Consider the following 19,273-nt stretch of genomic DNA (forward strand, 5'->3'; position numbering starts at 1 on the left):
TGGGGCTCGGCCGCCACGAGCGGGGCCCGCGGGGACCGGGACCGGCCCCGGGGCCGCCCCTCGCGGCCGGGCCCGGCTCCGGGATCCCCCCCCCGGCCCCGCCGCCGCTGTCCGCGGTGCTGACGGCGCCCGCCCGGCCGCGGCCCCGAGCACGGCGATCGTGGCCCCCCCCCCCCCGGGCTGTGCGGGGAGGGACCGGCAACCGCGGGGCGGGGAGCCCGGGGGCGCGGGGGGGCTCCCGGGGCTGTGCCCGGAGGGCCGCCGCTCACCCCGCGGTGTGTGCCCGGGGTGCCTGCGGCCTGCCCGTGCCTCCCGCCGGGGACCGGCAGCTCCCGGCCCCGCACCCCGGGACAGGCAGTGCCCCCGGGCCGGGCCGCGCTGCCCTGGCCCGCGCTGCCCGCACTGCTGTGCCCTCAGCCTGCCGGCAGCTCACAGCCCGCACCGTTGTGGGGCAGCCCGCAGTGACGGCCCCGTGTCGCTGCCATCCCGCGTCCCTTCTCCTCCTTGGATGTCTCCGAGCTCTGACAATGCCTGTGCCACGCACTGCGACCAGGGGTGTGCCATGGGAAACAGCCCTGCTTCCTGCCGTGGACAACGGCCCTGCGTGCTGCCCGCAGGCACACGTGCTAGTCCGGGTACAGCGGGGGGGCTGTAACGTCCCCGTGCTGCAGCAGGCAGAGGACCGGCTCCTTACCTGGTGCTGAGTGCTGTGGCACAGCCTGGCTTGGTGCAAGCTGCTGGCAGAGGGAGGCTGGGCTTGGAATCAGGACTGTTCTATGGAGAGTGAGCTTAATTCACACCAAGAGCAAAATCGTCACATCAGGAGAAAAGGTGACTGGGGAGCTCCAGAGGTCTGCACATGCAGACATGAGTGTACGTGGAAGCTTCTGGTTTCCATGACTTACTCACACATCTCTGCTTAAGGCCTCCTGGCGGGTGCAGCTGAGAGCTTTGGTGCTTCCTAGCACGCCTCTGTTCACACTGACTGCTGTGGGCCTTCTCTAAATTTTCTTGTAAAAAACCGAGTTTTTCTGCCATGACAGGTTGCTGTGGGGTGATGGATATTTGTCTGGGTGAGGAGGGCAGACTTCCTTGCTCAGGGAAGTGCACTCTGGTTGGGGTCATCTCGCACCCATTGGTAACCGCAGGTCAGCACTTGCCCCGATGCCCTTGGTGCACTCAGTGCGGTTTGCTGCGTGTGGCAGGGCTGCTTTGTGCATCTCACTGCGACTTCCCCCAGCTCCTGCGCTTGCTTTGGCAGTACCGAGTTGCAGACAGGGAGGGCAGATTCTGAGCGCATCGTGTTGCACCAGATTCGTACGGCTTTCATCGATTTTCCACCGGATAAAACGCAAGCCTGCAAACGACCAAGGTCGGGCGCTCGGGGGCAGCCAGCTCGGTGCTGGGGGGGCAGCGGCGGGGAGCGGGGGGCCGGGGCTGCCCAGCGCCCCCCCGGCCACGCCGCGGGGGTTTCTCCTCGCTCCGAGCCGCCCTCGGCGTCGCTGCCCGGGGCCAGGCGGCGCAGCCCCCGCCCGTGCCCGCACCGAGGCCCCCGGCGGAGGCAGGACGCCCCCCCCGCAGGACGCCCCCAGCCCCCGGCCCCTCCGCTCGCTCGGGGGCGAGGAGGGCGCCGAGCCCCGGCCCCGCGGCAGGGTCGGAGCCTGCGGGCGGCGGCAGCGCCGGGTGTGCACTGACCCCTAGCGGCACCGGCACCGGCACCGGCAGCTCCCCGGCGGGCGGCAGCGGCTCTGAGCAACCCAGCCAGGAGCTCCGCGGAGGGGCGGAGGGCTGAAAGCCAGGGGGTTTCGATGCGTTTAACGTTAGCCTAACATTTCCACAGGGGCTGGGGGAGATCTCACCCGCAGGGGTACTTGCTCTAGCTACGTAGTGCCATTTGCTGTCCCCTAAGGAGCTCCTGCTCTGCACCGCTCGCTGCGGACAGGCCACGGGGCTGAGCGGGGCTCCCTGGGGCAGCCTTGGGCTGGGAAATAACAGGGCCAAATCCGACAGCCTCACCTGGGTGTGCTGGCCCCAAAGGGAGACCTGCCTGTGATCGGTGTGGTGCTGGCAGTGCAAAGGGGCAAATGGGAGATGCCTGATACATTAGTGTGTGGTTCCTGTGAGATTGTGCCATTTATTTATTTTTAAAACTCATTAGTTTATTTATTTATTTATTTATTTATTTCCTAAAATAAAATTTATTTTCATTCTTTAGATCTCCCAGGCCTGCAGAACCAGGTGTGCTGGACCAGGGCGGGCTGGTTCCCTGGCTCCAGGGCAGAAGGGAGAACCTTGGCCTCTCCCGCACCCGTTCTGTTCCCACGTGGCCCCATTTCTGCTTCCCCGCCTGGCCCTTGCCAGGGAGTGAGCGCTGGAGAGAAGCAGAGGGAGCACCGATCGGAGAAGGTTGCGGCCCTGCCCTGCTGGGGGCTGCGTAGGCCAGAGGGAGTGGGAGTGGGCTCGCTTGCTCTCAGCCTCATTAAAATCTGTTGGGTTCAGTATAAACAATTGCCTTGTCATCATTTCAGCCAAAGCGTCCAGCTCAGGACAGAGTTATTGGCCCTGCCACAGATGCTGCTCCCTGCAGCCCAGCAGGCTGCCAGCCGCCGAATGCTGTCCTGTCACTGCAGGTGCTGCTTCTGGGCTCCCCCCAAGGGAGGGTCACTGCCCACATGCACAAGACCCCGGCTGAATCCCCGTGTGTGACCCTGGGAGAGCCACAGCCTGTGCAGCCACCAGAGCCCTGCTTTAGTGAGGATCAGCTGAGACAGAGGTGTTGATGTGCTCCAGATGGGCTCAGCTCCTGCAGGAGCGGGACTCTGCAATTACTAATAAAAGGTACTTACTTGGGCTACTGATGTTACTTAGTTTAAGTGAAGCTGCTGGATCGTGTACAACACCTGGCAAATGAGAACTTGCAAAATTTTGTTCTTACAAATCAGAAAAGTTAGGATTTAGGGACAGAACACTCCTTTTGTGAAACCACTTTCAGCGTGATTTGAATCTCCTTGAAATAACATCTAAAAGTAGTTCCAGTCCGTTCCCTAAGCACCAGGGGCCACCCGTAACCGCACCAGAGGGGGGCACAGCCGGGACCCCCGCGCTTTGCAGCGCTCGGTGGGGACTCGCTGAGCGCCGGCTCCGGGACGCACCCGTTCCCTGGGGGCCACGGGGGGGGGGGGGTGCGCGCCCCCGCTGCCGGTCCCGCGTGGTGCCCGGGGCGGCCGGCGGGGAGCGGCCCTGCGGCTGCTTTACGTAACGGGGCCGCCGCCGGGGCACCGGGCCGGGCGCGGGGTGCGGGGAGCGGCGCCAGGGGGAGCGCGCAGGGCCCGGCCGCTCCGCACCGCACCGCTCCGCTCCGCTCCGCACCGCACAGCCCAGCCCAGCCGCGGCGCTGCCTCCGCGCTGCCCGCAGCCGGGACCCGCACCGGGATCCGCACCGGGAGCGCCCCGGGGCTCCGCTCCCCGCCCCGCCTCGCCGTGCGGCGCCGAGCCCCGAGCGGTGACATGGCCTCGGGCAAGGCGGCGGGGGAGCGGCGGTGGGAGCTGGTGCGCTGGTGAGTGGGGCCGGGGGAGACGGAGGGGTCCCGGGCGCTGGGGGCCGCGGGAGGTGCCCGGGGGTCCCCGCTGGTCGGGTCGGGTCGGGGGTCCCCGCGCACGGCGAGGGCGCGCTCTGCGCGGTGGTCCCGGCTTGGGGGTGCGGGGCAGCTCCCGGTGCTCCGCTGGGGGGGGGCACCCGGCCCCTCCCGGCACGCCGAGAGCAGCCCCAGGCGCGGGGGGCAGCGGGTGCTGGGGTGGGGACGTGTCCCCGGGCAGGGAAGGGGCAGCCCCGGGCTGCGGCTGGGTGGGGGGCGTTCGTTTGGGGTGCAGCGGAGATAGAGGAGGGTGAGGGACCCAAAGAGGTTTGGTGTCAGGGGAAATGTCCCAGCCCGGCACGGGAGAAGTGGGGGGCACAGGCAGTGTCCTGGTCCCACTCACACCGGGTTGGTGTGGCTGCCCCCAGGATGTCTCGGGACACTCGTGGGTGTTTGGGGAGCATCGTGGCTGCTGTCGTGGGGCTGAAGGGGTGCTGAGGCGGCCGTGGTGCGTGGGGACCCACTGCTGCTGGGGATGGAGTGCTCGGAGCAGCTGGGACAGGCTGACATTGGAAACAAGCTTTCTCTGTATCTTTTGATTTTTAATTGTGTAGTTTGTGACGTCCAGAGCGTGTGACTTTTGAGCAGGGCGCTGTAGCGATGCCAGGCTGTGAATGGAGTGGCTCCGGGTGACAATGCCCTGCTGGTGACGCGGGAGCTGGGAGCGGGCCCAGGGCTTGTCCCCATGTCCCAGCTGCGTCTGGGAGCCCCGCGAGCCTGGGCAACAGCCAGAGTGGGAGCCATTGCAGGGTTATTCCACAGTGTTTTTTTTTTTTTAATTATTTATTTATTCTTTTTTTTTTTCCTTTTTTTTTTAATTTTCTTTTTCTTTTTTTTTTTTTTTTTCTTTTTCTCCTCCCCTTGGCAGTCCAGAACACCTTTTCTTGCACACTTAGACACAAAGTATTATAATGGCTGCTTTGCTTGGCTGTTCTGCCATCCCTCTTTTCCTTCTCCTTCCTTCCCCCAAATCCCTCTGGCTTTCCTGTCAGTGCTTTCGCAGCACTATTACATGCAAGAGCTGTCAGGGAGCACTGGGACTGCACTGCCCTTGGTTCCTTATAGCAAGAAACCCAGCAGGTCAGCTTGTCCTGGAGACTCGCCAGGAGCCTCCCTGGCTTATTTCTGCTGGGGCTGCGCCCTCCTGATTGCCCTTTCCTCTCGGCTTCTGTTTGTCCCAATTAATGGGCACAGGAAGTGAAATTCCATGTGAGTGTGTGTGTGTGCGTGTCCCCAACCAGTGCTACAGCGGTTTTAAATAATTAATCACTTGCTGATGAAATTTCACATTCAGAGGCAGGCGTGTGAAGTGCAGCTGGCTGTGGGGAGGCAGGCAGCAGAGTTTCCCACTGAAGGATGGGAACAACTGCAGTTACAGACATCTTGCTCACGTAATGGAGAACCCACACTTCTTTAATCAAAATAATAACCATTGATTCATCACTTGAATACTGTTTAATAAGCTTCAACATCTGGCCTGACATTCAAAACAATGTTAGAAAGGCATTAGTCTGCTCTGGGAGCTGGTAGCAGTGCTGGGGGCTCGGCGTGCCTGCGGGCAGGGCGGGGGGGATGCGCGGTGGCTGCCGGCCGTGCCCCCACGCCGGGTGGTGCTGAGCAGCACTGGGGGAGCTGAGACCACCTCAGCCTCCTGGGGTTTCACGGTGAAATGTCCTGCACCGCTCTGGAACTGCTTGCTCTTTGTTTTTCTGTGTGTGGCTGCTAGGAGTGGGTCTGGCTGAGGGGTGTCGGGGGGACTGCAGCTGGCGGCAGCTCCATGGGCACTGGGCTTGGGGCACAGGAGCCCCTGCGAGGCTCTGCGCTGCATCTGCCCCTGCTTCTCTTGGGGCCACTTCTGGTGGCAGCAGGGCCAGGAGCAAGGGTGGCCGGGGGGTCCCTGTCCCTGAAGGTGCCCGGGAGCGGAGCCCTGTCAGGGCTGCGGCAGTGTGCCCGTGGGAACAGCGGCTGCTGGGCGGGGGGACCCCACAGGGAGGTGGTCAAATGGGCCGTAATTTCGCTGCTTTCATTAAGGAACACACAATTATTACTATTATTGTCTCCCTTCCATCCTTAAACAGCGTTTCTGAGCCAGTTGCTCCCCGTGTCCTGCATCTCCCTCTCCCAACCATCCTGCGCTAATGAATATTTCAGTCTGTCTTGTTGTTATTTTTAGGTACGTGAGAGAGGGCCGGTTTCGGATCGAGGAGAGGACGCTGACGGCTTTCCAGTGGCTGTACTCGCCGCAGCAGCATCGCATCGTCAGCCGGGCGGACCTGGGCTCGCCTAGCAGGTACCGGGGGCGCGGGAAGCACGGCACGGCCCCGTGGGGCTGGCCCTGGCCGCCCCTCACCGCGAGCTCCTGAGGCGCAGCTGGAGGTCTCCTGGGTCTCAGCCTCTGCTCCTGGGGCCCTGCAAGTGTCTGAGGCTGGGGCCTGCTTCAGAACAAGGCTCTGGGAGCGGTGGTTGCAGACAGGAACCTGGTGTGAGCACACCTCTGGTTTGGAGCAGCAGAAAGGGCAAACTGCTGACTGCCTCCCCAGGCTCCCTTCTGCAAATCCCCGTGCCTTTGGTCGGGCACATCACCTGCTGAGGACCTGCTTAATGCATGTAGCACAACTCTTTCCTCCAAAACTCATTGCAAATATGGCTTGGAGCCACATTGTGGGGCTGTGCCATGGCTTTTTCTGCCTCTGATGCATATGCATTGCTGTCATTTTAGATCCGAGTGTTTGGTGATAAAATGTCATTACAGTAAAAGCCTTGTGGGCCTCCAGAAACCTATAGTGCAGCGCCTATTTCCCTGCTTGCTAAGAGTGGAAAACACACAAAAAACAAAAAGCAAACCTACCTCCCTCTGTGGCTACGTGGCTGAAAGCTTTTCCCTCTGTATTGCAGCAGATCTTAAGAGCCCTTAAGAGCCTCGAAGCACTTACCTGCCCAGAGCAGCCTGAGGGGAGAAGGGGGGGCTGTGGGTGCCCCCGGGCTCTGCTCCCAGGGCCCCTCGCAGGGCGCAGCAGGGCACGGGGTGCAGGAGGTGCCTGGCTCCCAGCACGAGCTGCTGCTGCCAGCTGGCTCCTGAGGTGGTGATTCCTTTGCTTTGTGAAAAAAATCCAAATTACCGTGCTGGCTATTGATTTTTAACTGTTTTTTGCAAATTGCTGTCAAAGTTCACATTAATCTCACCATTGAGGTGTGTATATTGTGCGGAACTTAAATGCATGTAATGTGATTTATAATTAGTGTTTAGTGCTACTGGAGCTGATTCCACCAGATCCGTTTGATTTTCCCAGAGGGCTGGGAAGTCGCCTGGAGGGCTCGGGAGGTGCAGGAGGGGCAGGCGCTGAGCTCTGCTCCCTGGGGCAGGAGGTATTAGGGCAGCGCTCTCAGACACAGGGTCTGGTTTTTGGGTGGTGCTGCGTGGAGCCAGGAGCTGGACTCGATGAACCTTGTGGCTCCCTCCCAGCTCAAGGTATTCCGTGGCTGTGACGCCAGGGGCCAGCTCTAAGTGGTGCCTGCATCCCTGTCAAGGGAAAGGTTCACGTCGGCAGCAGGTGAGTGGGGTTTATGGGGTGGGGGCCATGGGCAGCAGGTGCCAGAGCTGCCCTGGCACCAGCGCACCCTGGCCGTGGGGCTCGGGCTGGCTGTCACCTCCTGTGCCACGTCTCTTGGAAGGCAGAGAAATGCAGCAGGCGGCGGCTGCAGGGTGAGCAGGGTACCCACACACAGCGAGTCCAGCGCTCCCTTTGAGCAGTGTTTTAGGCAAGTTCCCACCAGTGATAAGCAGTTAATGAACAATTAGCCTGACAATTAAAACACCCGTCCCGTTGGCCTGAGCTCCCGTGGTGGCTGAGGCAGCGTACCCAAGGGTTTGTGCCGGGCTCTGCCACCCGCCCTCAGCTCACTGCACTGCGCCCCGCGCTGCTCCACGGCCACCCCCAACCTGCTTCGGGGCAGTGCTTATGGGGTGGCCCCTGTGAGCCTGCTCTGGGACAGCAGTGAGGAGTCAGCTGCCTGTTGGGGATGTCTTTAGGCCTGCTACTGATCGGAGATGTCTCTGTCAGAATGGAATAGGAGTTGTGTTTGGATTACACGGTCAGCAGTGCAAGCAAAGCACCCTGAAGGGGAGGGAGGTTGTAACACAGCTGAAGGCTGGTGGCGCCGCCGTCCTTTGGTGGGCAGGAGTGAGATGCTCACCCCAGTGCACCACATGCTGCTGTGGAGGCGTCGCTCAGGGAGCGTTTTTGTGCCCCGGGTGGCACAGTGGTGCCAGGATGCTCAGCCGCGTTGCAGGCTGTCACGTTAGCTATCGTCACGTCAATCAGATCCGGGTCTTTACGTCGCGTTTGCTTCTTGTTCTGTGCATGATGGTAGTGGGACAGCTGAACGAGAGGACGGGTGATCCATTGGAAGGCTTAATGTAACAGGTGTTTAATTGGTTGTATTATTTATACAAATTAATGGACTCACTTGAGCAGCACTTAAGGAGGGATGAGAGCATGCAGTCCCAGCTCCTGCGGGACACTTTGCTCTAACAGCACACTGCGGGATGCCCACGCTGTGCTTCGATATCACGCTCTTGCACCTTTTGCACTCATTTGGGCCGGGATGCTGGAAGTGTTCCTGCACCCGCTGCCAGGGAGCACCACGCTGGGTATGGGGCTCGCAGTGGGGAGGAGAGCTGGGTGGCAGAGGCCGCTGTGGTTTTCACAAGCTGCGTGGTTCTCGCTGGGCATGGGCAGGACATGGCACAGGGAGCTGCGAGCCCCGCGCTGAGCGGCCTCATAGCTGAAGTCACTCCCTTGGGATTTATTGCTGTTAGACAGACGTCAGTGGTGCCAAAAAATGGGAATTCCATTGGTTTCACTAATTCTCTTCAGAACCCAGTGGAACCAAAGTGATGCAGCGTGGATTGATAGGAGCATCGCATGTCCAGGAGCATCCTATGGGTTCTGCTGGGTAACAGCAATGTGGTGCTGTGGCAAGTGCCCTGTGAAGCAGGAAGGGTGGCCCTAAACCTGTCCCCATTGGCTGTAAGAGGAATTCTGCCTTCCAGTTCAGTGGATCCAGATTTTAGCCCTGGAAACTCCTGCCTGGTCCCAGCCTGTGTCTGTCTTCAATTCAGCCATAACGGATGAAAGGGCTCACACATAAAGGCTGAAGTCTGTTTTGCAACTGAATCCAAAGATTTTTTTTCTCCATTTTTTTTTTCCTTCTTCCCACTCCAATAGCCTTCCCTGCCTCCCTCCCTGCAACAGCCCTTTTGCCCTGAAAGCTCCAGGGAGGTTGGGGTACGATCCCCAGCTTTCACTGGTGGCTGTCACCCCGGCGGGGCTGCAGAAGCCCCCGGTGACACCACTGCACACCCTGCCGAGAGCCCGCTGCCTCTGGACCTCGTCCTCCCCTGGGGCAGGGACGCGGCCCCAGGCCCCAGCCCTGATCTTGGTGCTGCGGGGGCGAGGCGTGCGGCTCTGCTGGGCCCCGGGGGGCTGCGGGAGCGCAGCTGTGCCCGCACCCCGCGCTGAGCCACCAGCCCCTCCTGCTCGTGGCCGCGGCCGTGCTCGCCGCGAGGTGAGCAGAGCTGGGCGCAGTGCTTGGGAACGGCGCTGCGATAGCTGCAGCTGCGCTTCGGGGCTGCCGTGGGGTGGAGAAATTCCCTTTCCCTGCGTTTATCCGGCGCTGATGCTTGCCGTGTTAGTCTTGCACAGAGAGAGCAGCCAGAAAATCAAGGTAAGATGCTTCTGAATCTCTCTAAATCTGAACTGCCATCACGATGTACGGCAATATTTAAATAGCGTGTGGGGACTAGAATATAGACAAGCATGATGAGCCTTTAGCAGCAAATATTTAAATCTGTATTTGTCCTTGTTTTTACCCTGGATGGGCTTGCCTGGATGTAAATGTGAGGCACAGCTGGGAGGTCTATTGTTGCAATGCCTTACAGTTCTTGGTTTCTGTTTGCGTTTAAATATGTAAGGACTACTTCAGGCATGCAGACTTTGTGTCAGGCATGGGGACGGGGAATATCCTGCTCGTCAGGAACGTGCGAGCTGTGTGCCCGCGTGTGGCAGTGTCTCGGCGGGGTGGCTGCCAGTGCTTTTGTTAAATACTGAAAATTCAAAGGAGCAACTCCAGAGAGCTTTCCAGCGCTCTGCTTGTATCTGTCTCCGGGGGATTGCGATGGTTGGTGTTTGCCCCACTGCTGGTGGGGCTGGGGGGAAGGTTGCACTCCTGCCTTCAGCAGGGCACCTCATTGCCAAGGAGCCTGCGATATTCTGTGCATTTGACAGAAATAGGACATGGGAAGAGATTGTTCCGACCGCGTCCCTTTGCTAGCCCAGGGCACCCTTTGCTGGGGTAACCCTCCTCCCCTCTGCTTTTGAGCAAGATCTCTCGCTTATCTCTGCCAGACAAGAGAGCACCATGTCTGCTCAGCAGGCAGGGCAGAGCACCGTGGTTCTCTTTATCCTGCTCATCTCTGCAGGCAGAGCGCGAGCGGCAGCCCAGTGTGGGAGCTGACAGCGGGGCTGATAAGGGCTGCGCGAGCCTGTCGTTTGCATCCCTGGTGTACGCAGGACATGAGATGAATCCTGCTGGCTACTGTCTTATTTCCTCATCTTTTGCGTGTTCCAGCCTCTGCTGTTTTATTTAAGATTGCTTGTTGCTTTAGCAGCACAAGGGACATAATATCTGTCCACACGGAGTGATGTATTGAGGGCTGGAAACGAGCCAGTGAGTCTAAATTCAGATTCAACAAGAAGTGTGATTCCAGACGGCAGGCTCACTCTTGGCGTGCACCAGCTTTAACAAATATTTCTTTCTCCCTTTGCAGCTGATTCTTCCCAAAGGGCAGTTCACGATACCCACAGCAGCAAAGCTGCTCCCCTTTGCTGATATCTGTTTTGTCATTCTTCCTTCCTTCCTCCCTCACCGCTAAGCCTATCTGTGTGGTAGCAGGGTCCTGGGGGCTGCTCAGAGTCCATCTGCTTCTGCTGCCTCTCTTCTACCTGGCGTTGGGCTGCTCTGTTTGTCATTAGTGGCTGCTGTGGAAACAGGAACAGGACTTCAACAGCAACACCACCAGGAGGAATTTTTTTCCAGGAGCTAAAAACAGCTCCTTCTCCCCAGACCTCTCTGCAGTTTCGTGGGGGTAGATGAATCCCTGCTCAGACTTAACATCTGCCTCCAAGTTGGATGCCAAGCCAGAAAGAGCTGTTCCTTGGTTCTGATTTGAATCTAGCCCAGATACTGCAAAACCCACCCAAAATGGTGGAAAAATACAGGTGATGCTGGCAAGATCTAGCAAGGTTTTGACAAACTTTTGTCCAAATCTGGAGCGTGTCGTTTGCAGTATTTAGATGGAGCCCTGCACAAGTTTGGCCTTGAATCCGGGTGCTGCTTGCTGCCTACACCTGACCCGGTGCCAGCACATCTTGGCTCCAGGCAGCGGCTCCTCAACCACCTGCTCGGGGGCTCAGGGAGCGCGGCAGCGAGGGGTGAGGGTGCCCACGGGCTGCCCACCGCTGTGGCAGCGCCCCGTGGGACGGCTTCGCGAGGGTGCTGAGCGCCGCTGCGGGCTGCTCCCTGGTGCTGTTGGCAGGGGGCTGTTCCAGGGGTTCCTTGTGTTTAAAGCTCATAAACCTCCTTGTTCCCAGCCGAAACACGCTCAGGTCTCTCTAAGGCCTGTGCTTTCCTCCCACCCCGCGTTTTGCCAGTCCTGGTTTTCAGTGTAAGCAGTTCTTTTTCTGTCTTGCCACAGTTTCTCCACAGACTGGTGGCGCACCCCCTGCCAGCCGGCTGTGTCAACCGGGCCGAACGCTCACAGTTACCCTTGGCTGCCTCCTGTGCTGCTGTGGGGGTGCTGTGCACGCTATGGGGACAATTCGGGGGAGAGCAGCAGGAATTGGGGTCTGTCAGGTTTTGCCCTGCACGTCTTCCCTCAGCAAGGCCACGAAATGCTGGGTGAGCAGACGAGCTCCTGCTCCTCGTGGTGCTGGGGCCACGGCACGGCCGTGTGGCAGATGTGGGGTGGCCGCAGGGGTGGCACCGGGCACGGGGCTGCACGGCGGGGACATGGTGGCAGCGGTGCCTGCCCGGCGCTGCCCTGCCTTGCACGGGCCTGCAGCAGCCTGCACGTGGGCTTCCCTCGCACGATGCTTGCACGTGCTGTGTGTGTGGGCACAGAAAGCTTTGTGCTGGGTGCTGCCCGTGGGCACCGGGGGCTGCTGCTTGTCTGAGGCATCCTCCTGGGGGCTGAGAGGGGCAGGGGTGCTGCAGCTGGGGGTAGGGACGGACACGCAGCACATCCGTGAGCTTGAACAGGTTCTTCCTAAAGGGAGAGTTTCTGTGGGGAATTCCATCTCCTCGCTAGCAAGATGGAGATCTGAAATGCAAGAGCCTGAGAAAACCAGCTACTCGGTGCACCAAAAGGTTCAAATTCGTAGTGGACCAGAATAGTTACTGAGAGACCGGCGGTCTGTGTGGTGGCATGGGTCTCACCTGATTGCAGTGCTGTGGGCAGTGCCCGTCTGCAGTGAAGAGCGGGGCCGGGCGCTGCTGGGACACACCAGCTGCCGACGTGCGCCCCGTGGGGAGCTGCCCGGGCCACCGGGAGCGTGCCTGGGGCAAGCTCTGGGCTAGGGGAGGGCAAGCTCAGTGCTGCTGCAGCTGCCTGCAGAGTGATGCACTGAGTGGTGGCTGCTCGGAAGAGCACTTTAAAGCCACGTTGGTAGAATGGACGACAGGGCACCGCATTGCCAGGGTGCAGGGACGAGCCCCTGAGCTGTCAGCTGCGGGTAATGGCCTCAAAACCGTGGAAGCTGTGCTGGAGCGTGGGCTGTGCCGAGTTGTGTGGGGCCTCAGTGCCTGCAGGGACGAGACCCGTGGGGCTCCCCCTGCACTCCATCTGCTGTCCACACGGGAATGGTGCAGGTGGAAAGCGAGCTCCCGAACCCGGCCCTCAGCACCTCCGTCCCTGCCGGGGCTGGTGCCCTGTGCCCCAGCTGCATGGCCGGGGGTGCCGGCACGGCCTCCATCTCCCCCTCCGGGCACTTGCAGCGGGTGCTTTCTCCCTGTTGTCTGTTCCTTAGGCTGGGGGTACTCCAAACAGAGCGGCCTTGTTAGCGTGTAAGAAAGGCAGCCGCTCATTTACATGCTGAACTTCCTCTTTGTTTTCTGGCCAGTTGAGCATTTTGCTGGGAATCGGCTCTGCATTTCGGTGTGCGTGTGTGTGCAGTTGTTGCTCTGTTTTGCCGGCTGGTCCTCCCAGTTAAGCCCCAGATGTAATGAGCCTTCTCTAATGAGTTTAACAAACGGGTTTTAGATAAACAGGCTGCACGGCTCCATCCCTCCCCGGTCGCTGCCTGCTGTTCCCCACGAACAGCTCCGTCTGACCGCCTCAATGAGCGGCCCCGTGGCTGCCGCAGGTGCCGGTGCTCCCCGGGGGTCTCTGTGCCCGGCTGCCTGGTACCAGAAGTTGCCTCAGGGGGATGAGCAGCGCTGCCCCCCCGCTTGCAGTTGGTTTCGGCAGCAGCAAGAGCGCCGTGGCAGCTGGTTAATGGTGCAGACCTGTGGGCTATTGAGCAGGAAACAGCCTCCTTGAAAAGCAAGGTTTAAAACCCTGTCTTGTGGGAAGCTGCTGTTCTAGGCTTTGAGTTCCTCTCTTCATTTTACTTTACCACAAAGGAGAGAAAACGCTGTTAAAAATACTTCATGTACTGAGTCAGAATTAATTCGGACTCTGTTTTCTTTTGCTGTGTATATCGAGGCTGATGATATGCACAGCGTGTTCTTCCTGCCAGGACAAAATCTAATATTTCTGGGTGCCCACAACCTTCCTTAGAATCATAATGGAAAGATGAATACCCTCAGTGCACCGCATACAATATTAAAACACTAATGATGCAATCAGTCTCTCTTAGCCTGAACAACAAAGGGAAGAATTATGCTGCCCTTCCTGGGCAGAACTCGTCTCTGGCTGCGTGGGCTGTTTGCTGCCGAGGCGATGCCTGCAGGGACGCGGTGCCAGCCCTGCCCTGCCCGCGCCGGGTGCTCGTCCCTCAGCCGGGTAGCGCTGTCCGTGCTGAGGAGCCGTACGGGCACCCTGTGCTGCCTCTCGAGCATCTCACCAGCGGTTGCAGTTCCTATTTTTCTATTTTTTGTATCTAAAATCTGGTCTGCTCCTAGCCTGCAGCAGCTGCTGGATCACCCCTCTGTGGGCCTGGAGCAGCTGGTGGGGTTTGAGCCCCACGCTGCAAAGCACCCTGCAGGCTGCAGCCCCGCCGCGAGCAGCGCGCAGCCACGCTGGAACCGGGCAGCCTGGCTGCTGCGCCCCCGTGCTGCTGTCCCCCGGCCCCTTGGACCCAGGCTCTCCATCCATGAAGGTTTTTGGGCTGGTGCTGCACTGAGCTGCCCCCTCCACGTGGCTCAGCCCCGATGGCGTGGCCCCTCCACGTCACCACCCGCAGCTGGGCACCGGGGCACAGCTCCATGGCCCCGGGAGGGCTGCCTGCTGCGGCCATCGGCTCCAGCGTGCTGGCAGCATTCTGCCTCTTGTAAACAGCCCCACAACCCCGCAGTTTGTGCTCATAAAGCTTTAATGCCATGCACTTGTCAGCATGCTGTTATTACCGCAGCCTCTTGCTCCCTCCCCTGTCTTGCTCCTTTGTTGTGCTCGCTTGGTGTGCACGACGGAGCCACCCAGAGCTCGGGCACCTCCTGCCCGCGAGGCCCCCGCGGCAGCGAGCAGATGGCAGCGGCTCCGGGGGGGCAGGACGGGGAGCGTGCCAGGTAGCTGCGATGCCTGGTGCGCCAGGAGAGCTTGGCTTTATTCGTGTGCTTGTTAACAACTTGATTCACTGCTGCCAGCTGCACAGCACCTCCCTCGTCCTCTCCAAAGGCAGGGGGCAGGGACGCAGCACTCACGGCCTCAAGTGTGGAGCGGAGCAGATCTGGGCCTCGGTGGTGAGTCAGGCGCGATGTGCTCTCCTGGTTTTGTCAGAGACCCCTTGGGAAATTTTGATTTTGTCTCGTGCAAATGGTACCAAGGAGGCATCTTCCCCCAGGCTTTTGTTTCCTAGATTTGGCCGATCAATTATGATTTGGCTGCATCTGCTCTGAAAGGAGGAGTTTTCTTTTTTTTCCTCTTTTTTTGAGCCCAACTGTGTGAAATACCTCGGAGGGAAGAGGCAAAGCAAGAGAATGAATGTCACTGCAGACAAACTGCTCTGGCCATGCTCCAGCAGGCGACACGGCGCTGGCAGGTGCCTCATGCCTCCTGCCTGGGGCAGGCGCTGCTGCGGTCCCGCTCCGTGTGCGGGCAGCGTGCTGCGGGGGCGCAGGATGCTCGCGGCTCCAATGTGAGGTGGTTGGAACCGGGTGGCTTGTTGGGGTGACTCTGAGCTCTGCTTGGCCCAAATGCCCATTTCCGTGTATCTGCCGGAGTTGATTTAACTGCTGAATGTAGAGGTCTCTAAGCTAATATTCAAAAAAATTGATGTGTCTGCTGCGGGCTCCCCCGGCTGCCCAGTGCTCGCTGCGCCGCTTCCCTGCAGCCCTCGCTGTTTACGCGATGCCTCCTACGGCTCTGAGCCAGCGAGTTCACACGGGGACTGAAGTGGCAGGACGAGATGCAGTAATTGGTGCTTACAGCACTGCAAGAGCCTGCTTTTAAATGAAGAGCTGCCTGCTTTCCCTTGCTTTCCAAGCTGTTTCTGGTGTGATGTGACTATAGGTTGATGCTTCCTATCACTGCTGTCGCTACCTGCCGCTGCACCAGTATTTGCAGGGTGTGCTGGAGCTGCTGCAGCTGTGTTGTGATGCACTGCAGAGCTCAGCCATGCGGGGAAGCTCCCTGCTGCTATATTCAGGCGTGGAAATTGTGAGCAGCTCGGGAGAGCTGGGCAGAAATCCACTGGTGTATGTGTAAGAGACGTGATCTAGGGGAAGCTGAAGGGAACAGCTAACGTTGTGCTGCTGCTGTTGCAAAGCTTTAACGTGGAGTATGAGGTTGGAAGCAAATGTGCTCCCCACAAATGTGTTCTCCAAATGCTTCATGGTACCTAAATTGCAGCATTCAAGCAAGCAGCATATTTTGGATTTTTTTTTTTTTTTGTAAACGTCCTTAAGAACTCTAAAATGCAAAGGATTTCCATCATATTTCATCCCTTTCAGGAGAGATTGCTGTGGGCTGGAAAGTGGGAGTTGGGATGGCTGGATTTCAATCCTAGCTTTTTCCCTGGATGTTCTTTCTCTCTCCAGCCCCCTAGTTCCCCCTCCTTTCACACATCAGACAGAATCCAAATGCCTCTCGATGTAATGCTATCAGGTGCTTGGAGGAGAGCCTTACTGCCAGCAGCCCCTGCTGCCCAGCCGCCCCAGGCCGAGGGGATGCTCCCTGTGAGCACTGGGATCGTGCTGCCTCACTGCAGTGCAGGATGGCTGCTCACATCCATGAGCCTTAGTGCTGAGGATGGGGAACAGGCTGAAAGGGGCTCGCTGCGGGGGCTGTGGGTGCCCAGGGGCTGTGGCACAGCCATCCGTCTCACCTCCAGCACGGGCTGTGCTGCTCCCGCTGTGCCCGAGTGCTGTCGCAGGACAGCTGCTTGTTTTCTTGAGACTTTGTAATTTATGGAAGCTCCGACCCAGCTAGAGGTCAGCATTTGCATTTAAATGGCTTTTCCAAAGCCTGGTTGTACAAAGACTGTGTTTTTTTTGGTAGTGGTCAGGCTGCAGATGCACACTGCGGTTGTACTGGAGCTGGTGAGCAGCCCAAGGAGAGAAAACCCTGGTGGCAGCTGCCTGGTGGCCAGGTGGAGTGGGCTGGGACAGCCCCCATGGGTGGTGCTACCGCAGGGCAGGAGCCCTTGGCTGGGCGGTGGGAGCTGGGGCAGAATCTGCTGGGGAGCAATATTCCACTAGAGGAGAGGCCGTGGGGTTTTTGGTTCCTCAGATTCAGTGCTTTGGGTGGGATTTCCCATGAGCTGCAAGGGTGGGTCAGGATGCCCCGGTGAGACGACCCTGCAGCTCCAGGGGCAGCAGGTGTGAAAGCCGCCTGTGGTCGGGAGGTGTTGGCTGGTGCCTGTGAGCAGGACGCCCTGCACCGGGCCCGCCGCGTGATGCTGAGCGGCTCTCGTTAGGAGAAATACGATATTTGCAGCGTAAGGTTGTGAAAAGCCTGAGGCCAAAAACAAAAACAAAAAAAAAAAAAAAGGAAATGACTTTTTCTGGTGTGTGTGTGCATGCGCCTCTGCGAGGCGGCTGACCTGGAGGCATTGGGGTCCCCCGCCCCAGCGCAGCAGGCGCTGCCAGGAAGCGCCGCGGTGGCCGTGCCGTGCGGGCGTGCTGCCGGCCCTGCTGCGTGCCCCTGCCCGCGGCACCCGGCGGTGCCGAGCAGCCACCATGTTCCACAGAAAGCGCAGCGTCTCCTTCGGCGGCTATGGCTGGTGGGTGGCTTTCGCTTCAGCACCCTGCTCGCTCGCGGCTTTTCTTCCCTCTTTGGCTTCTCCGGGGCCATTCGGGTGAGGAAGCACTGCGGGGCCCTGCTGGTACAGCACCATCGCTGGGCAGGACACGCTTCTCCTGGTGCCCTCAGGGAGCCCAGCGTGGCACCAAGGGGAGGGTGCTGCGGTGCCCAGGGAAGCGCCCGTGCGGCTCGTGGTGGGTGAGCACTAGTGGGCACGGCACCCGCAAGGGCACCCCGGGGCTCTCCCCTCTCCTCCTGCCCTGCTGCTGCCTGCCCTGTCCTGCCCAGGCAGCGGTGCCTGCAGCCACCTCCGGCACCTTGCAGCCCATGGAGTGCTCCCACCTGACGTACGGGAGGTGCCGGGGCCGTCGGTACCTCCCCGGGTCATCCCTGCACCTTCTGTCCTTGCACAGAGCACTGCGGTGGCCACTTGCACCCTGAGCTCAGCAGGGCTGTTTGGTTTTTGTGTCTCTTTTTCTCAGAGGTGTATTGATCTATAGGGAAAGATTTTAAGAAAATGGCACTGTTCTTCCTCTGCCCTTGCTTCACTTTTCCTAAAATATTTTATGCCTGTTCCAAGTTTGTGCCGCGTGGTTAGGAACTGAAGGATGCACCGACACCGTGGGGGTTGTTTAGCCGTTGGCGGTCGGGCAGGAGGACGTTCTCCCTCGCCGTGCCCGGGGGCTCTGCAGGCTGCGTTTGGTGGCTGCCCGCTGCCGCTGGCTCCGGGGCTGGGCAGCCTGATAGGCACCGGCGGTTTTGGGAGGAGCGCTGGTGCCGGTGGCTTTTGAGCTGAGCTGCCTGAAACGTTCTGGGGGAAATGCTGAGTAACTGAGATGGGGGACGGCAGCAAGATCGTCAAGTGTCGGCAAAGTCTTCTGGCAATGTGTGTGCCTTAAGTCGAGCATTTTGCTGGATTTTTTCTTTGATATAAAGATTGGAAGAAAGCGCTCCAATTAACTTGCTTGTAAATCAGTTTTGTGAAACTTGGGCTCATTTTGTGGTGCAAAGAAACGGCAGCTGCTGGGATGCCTGGCCCATCGCCACCGCCTTTTGGAGTGCTGGCTCTGGAGCCCTGACCACGCTGGGCTCATCCCTCGAGCTGCCGTTTGCTGACCACTTCCTCAGCTGTGATCAAGTGGCACAAGTGCAGACTGGAGCCCTTAGCTTCACCTTTGCAGGGTGTTTGGAGTAATCCAGGCTTCGTTTATTTGTTCTCTTTCTCTGCTTTGGCAGTTGCAGGGAAGAGATAACAGCTAACCAGAGTAACACAGGAAAAGTGTCATCTGCTGGCTGTTACGCGGCGCTGCTGCCGTTGGAGGATGGAGTGCTGGCTGGTGGGGGAAGCAGGGTGCTGACTTAAAATATATCAGGATCGGGTTCTGCAAAGCCCTATTCCCCATGTGCTGCTGGGAAGGTCCCAGGTGAGGTGGGCAAACGAATTCCCAGGGGTCCCCTCGGGAAGATGCCCCTCGCAGTTGTGTTCCCTGCAGAGTGCCCGTGCCGTGCCTGGAGCTGGCCAGCTCGGAGCACGTGCCGTGCCGCTGCCTGCAGCCATGGCAGGGGGCTGCTGTGTGCCTGGGGCAGCCTCTCCTTGCAGCGTCCCCCAGCTCCGCACCATCCCGCAGCCGCTCTGCAGGCCTACTGGCAAGGCAGCAGCCTGCCACAGCCGTGTACCTGCACCTCTTCATCTTCTCACAGTCATTTCGGGTTTGCGGCCGACACGCCCTTCCTGTGGAAACCTGGTGAATAAGCACGAGAGGTGGCCGGGCACACCCAGGCACCTCTTTCTATGGGCTGTAGTTGCTATTTCCAGCCCCGAGCTGCGTGTGAGTTGTTGTTATTTTTCTCTCTGCCGGCTGCATCCGTTCCCACGGGGCCTCGGGAGCGGCGTGCCCGTCCCGGGGTGGCCGGGGCTGAGCGCGGTGCGGAGGTGGCGCTGGGCATCCAGGGGCGCGGTGCCGCGGTCGGTGTCGCCCCACCAGGTGCCAAGCCGCTGGCTGGGGCTGCTGCCGGGGAGTGCAGAGCCTCGGGGGGGCTGCTGCCGGGCTCTGCGCCCCACCGCTGCACGGCTTCAGCCCCTCCGTGGGAAGGCCCAGCTGCGTCAGCGGCTCCATCCTCCTGAGCTCTGCTCCTGGGTCCCGGGGGGGCAGAGGCGCCCCGAGCCCTGTGCTGTGGG

At 59.7% G+C, this 19,273-nt stretch overlaps 1 protein-coding gene and 1 long non-coding RNA gene across 2 annotated transcripts in view; both read left to right on the forward strand.

Annotated features, from left to right (window-relative positions):
• Positions 1 to 190: 190 nt before the first annotated feature.
• Positions 191 to 2,494, forward strand: LOC309885834. The gene is made up of 3 exons (XR_014318856.1): positions 191 to 831; positions 1,044 to 1,372; positions 2,216 to 2,494. It is a non-coding gene; the product is annotated as an uncharacterized lncRNA (long non-coding RNA).
• A 940-nt stretch (positions 2,495 to 3,434) lies between these two features.
• The window catches only part of RAP1GAP2 (RAP1 GTPase activating protein 2), a 76,488-nt gene continuing 60,649 nt past the window's right edge, over positions 3,435 to 19,273 (forward strand). The window contains exons 1-2 of the mRNA XM_082776301.1: positions 3,435 to 3,557; positions 5,809 to 5,925. Coding sequence (XP_082632427.1) covers positions 3,508 to 3,557; positions 5,809 to 5,925 — 167 coding nt within the window. The 5' untranslated portion in view covers positions 3,435 to 3,507. The remainder of the gene's footprint in view (positions 3,558 to 5,808; positions 5,926 to 19,273) is intronic.

The sequence above is a fragment of the Aythya marila genome (genome assembly GCF_965140915.1).
Source record: "Aythya marila genome assembly, chromosome: 20".
Classification (NCBI taxonomy): Eukaryota; Metazoa; Chordata; class Aves; order Anseriformes; family Anatidae; genus Aythya; species Aythya marila.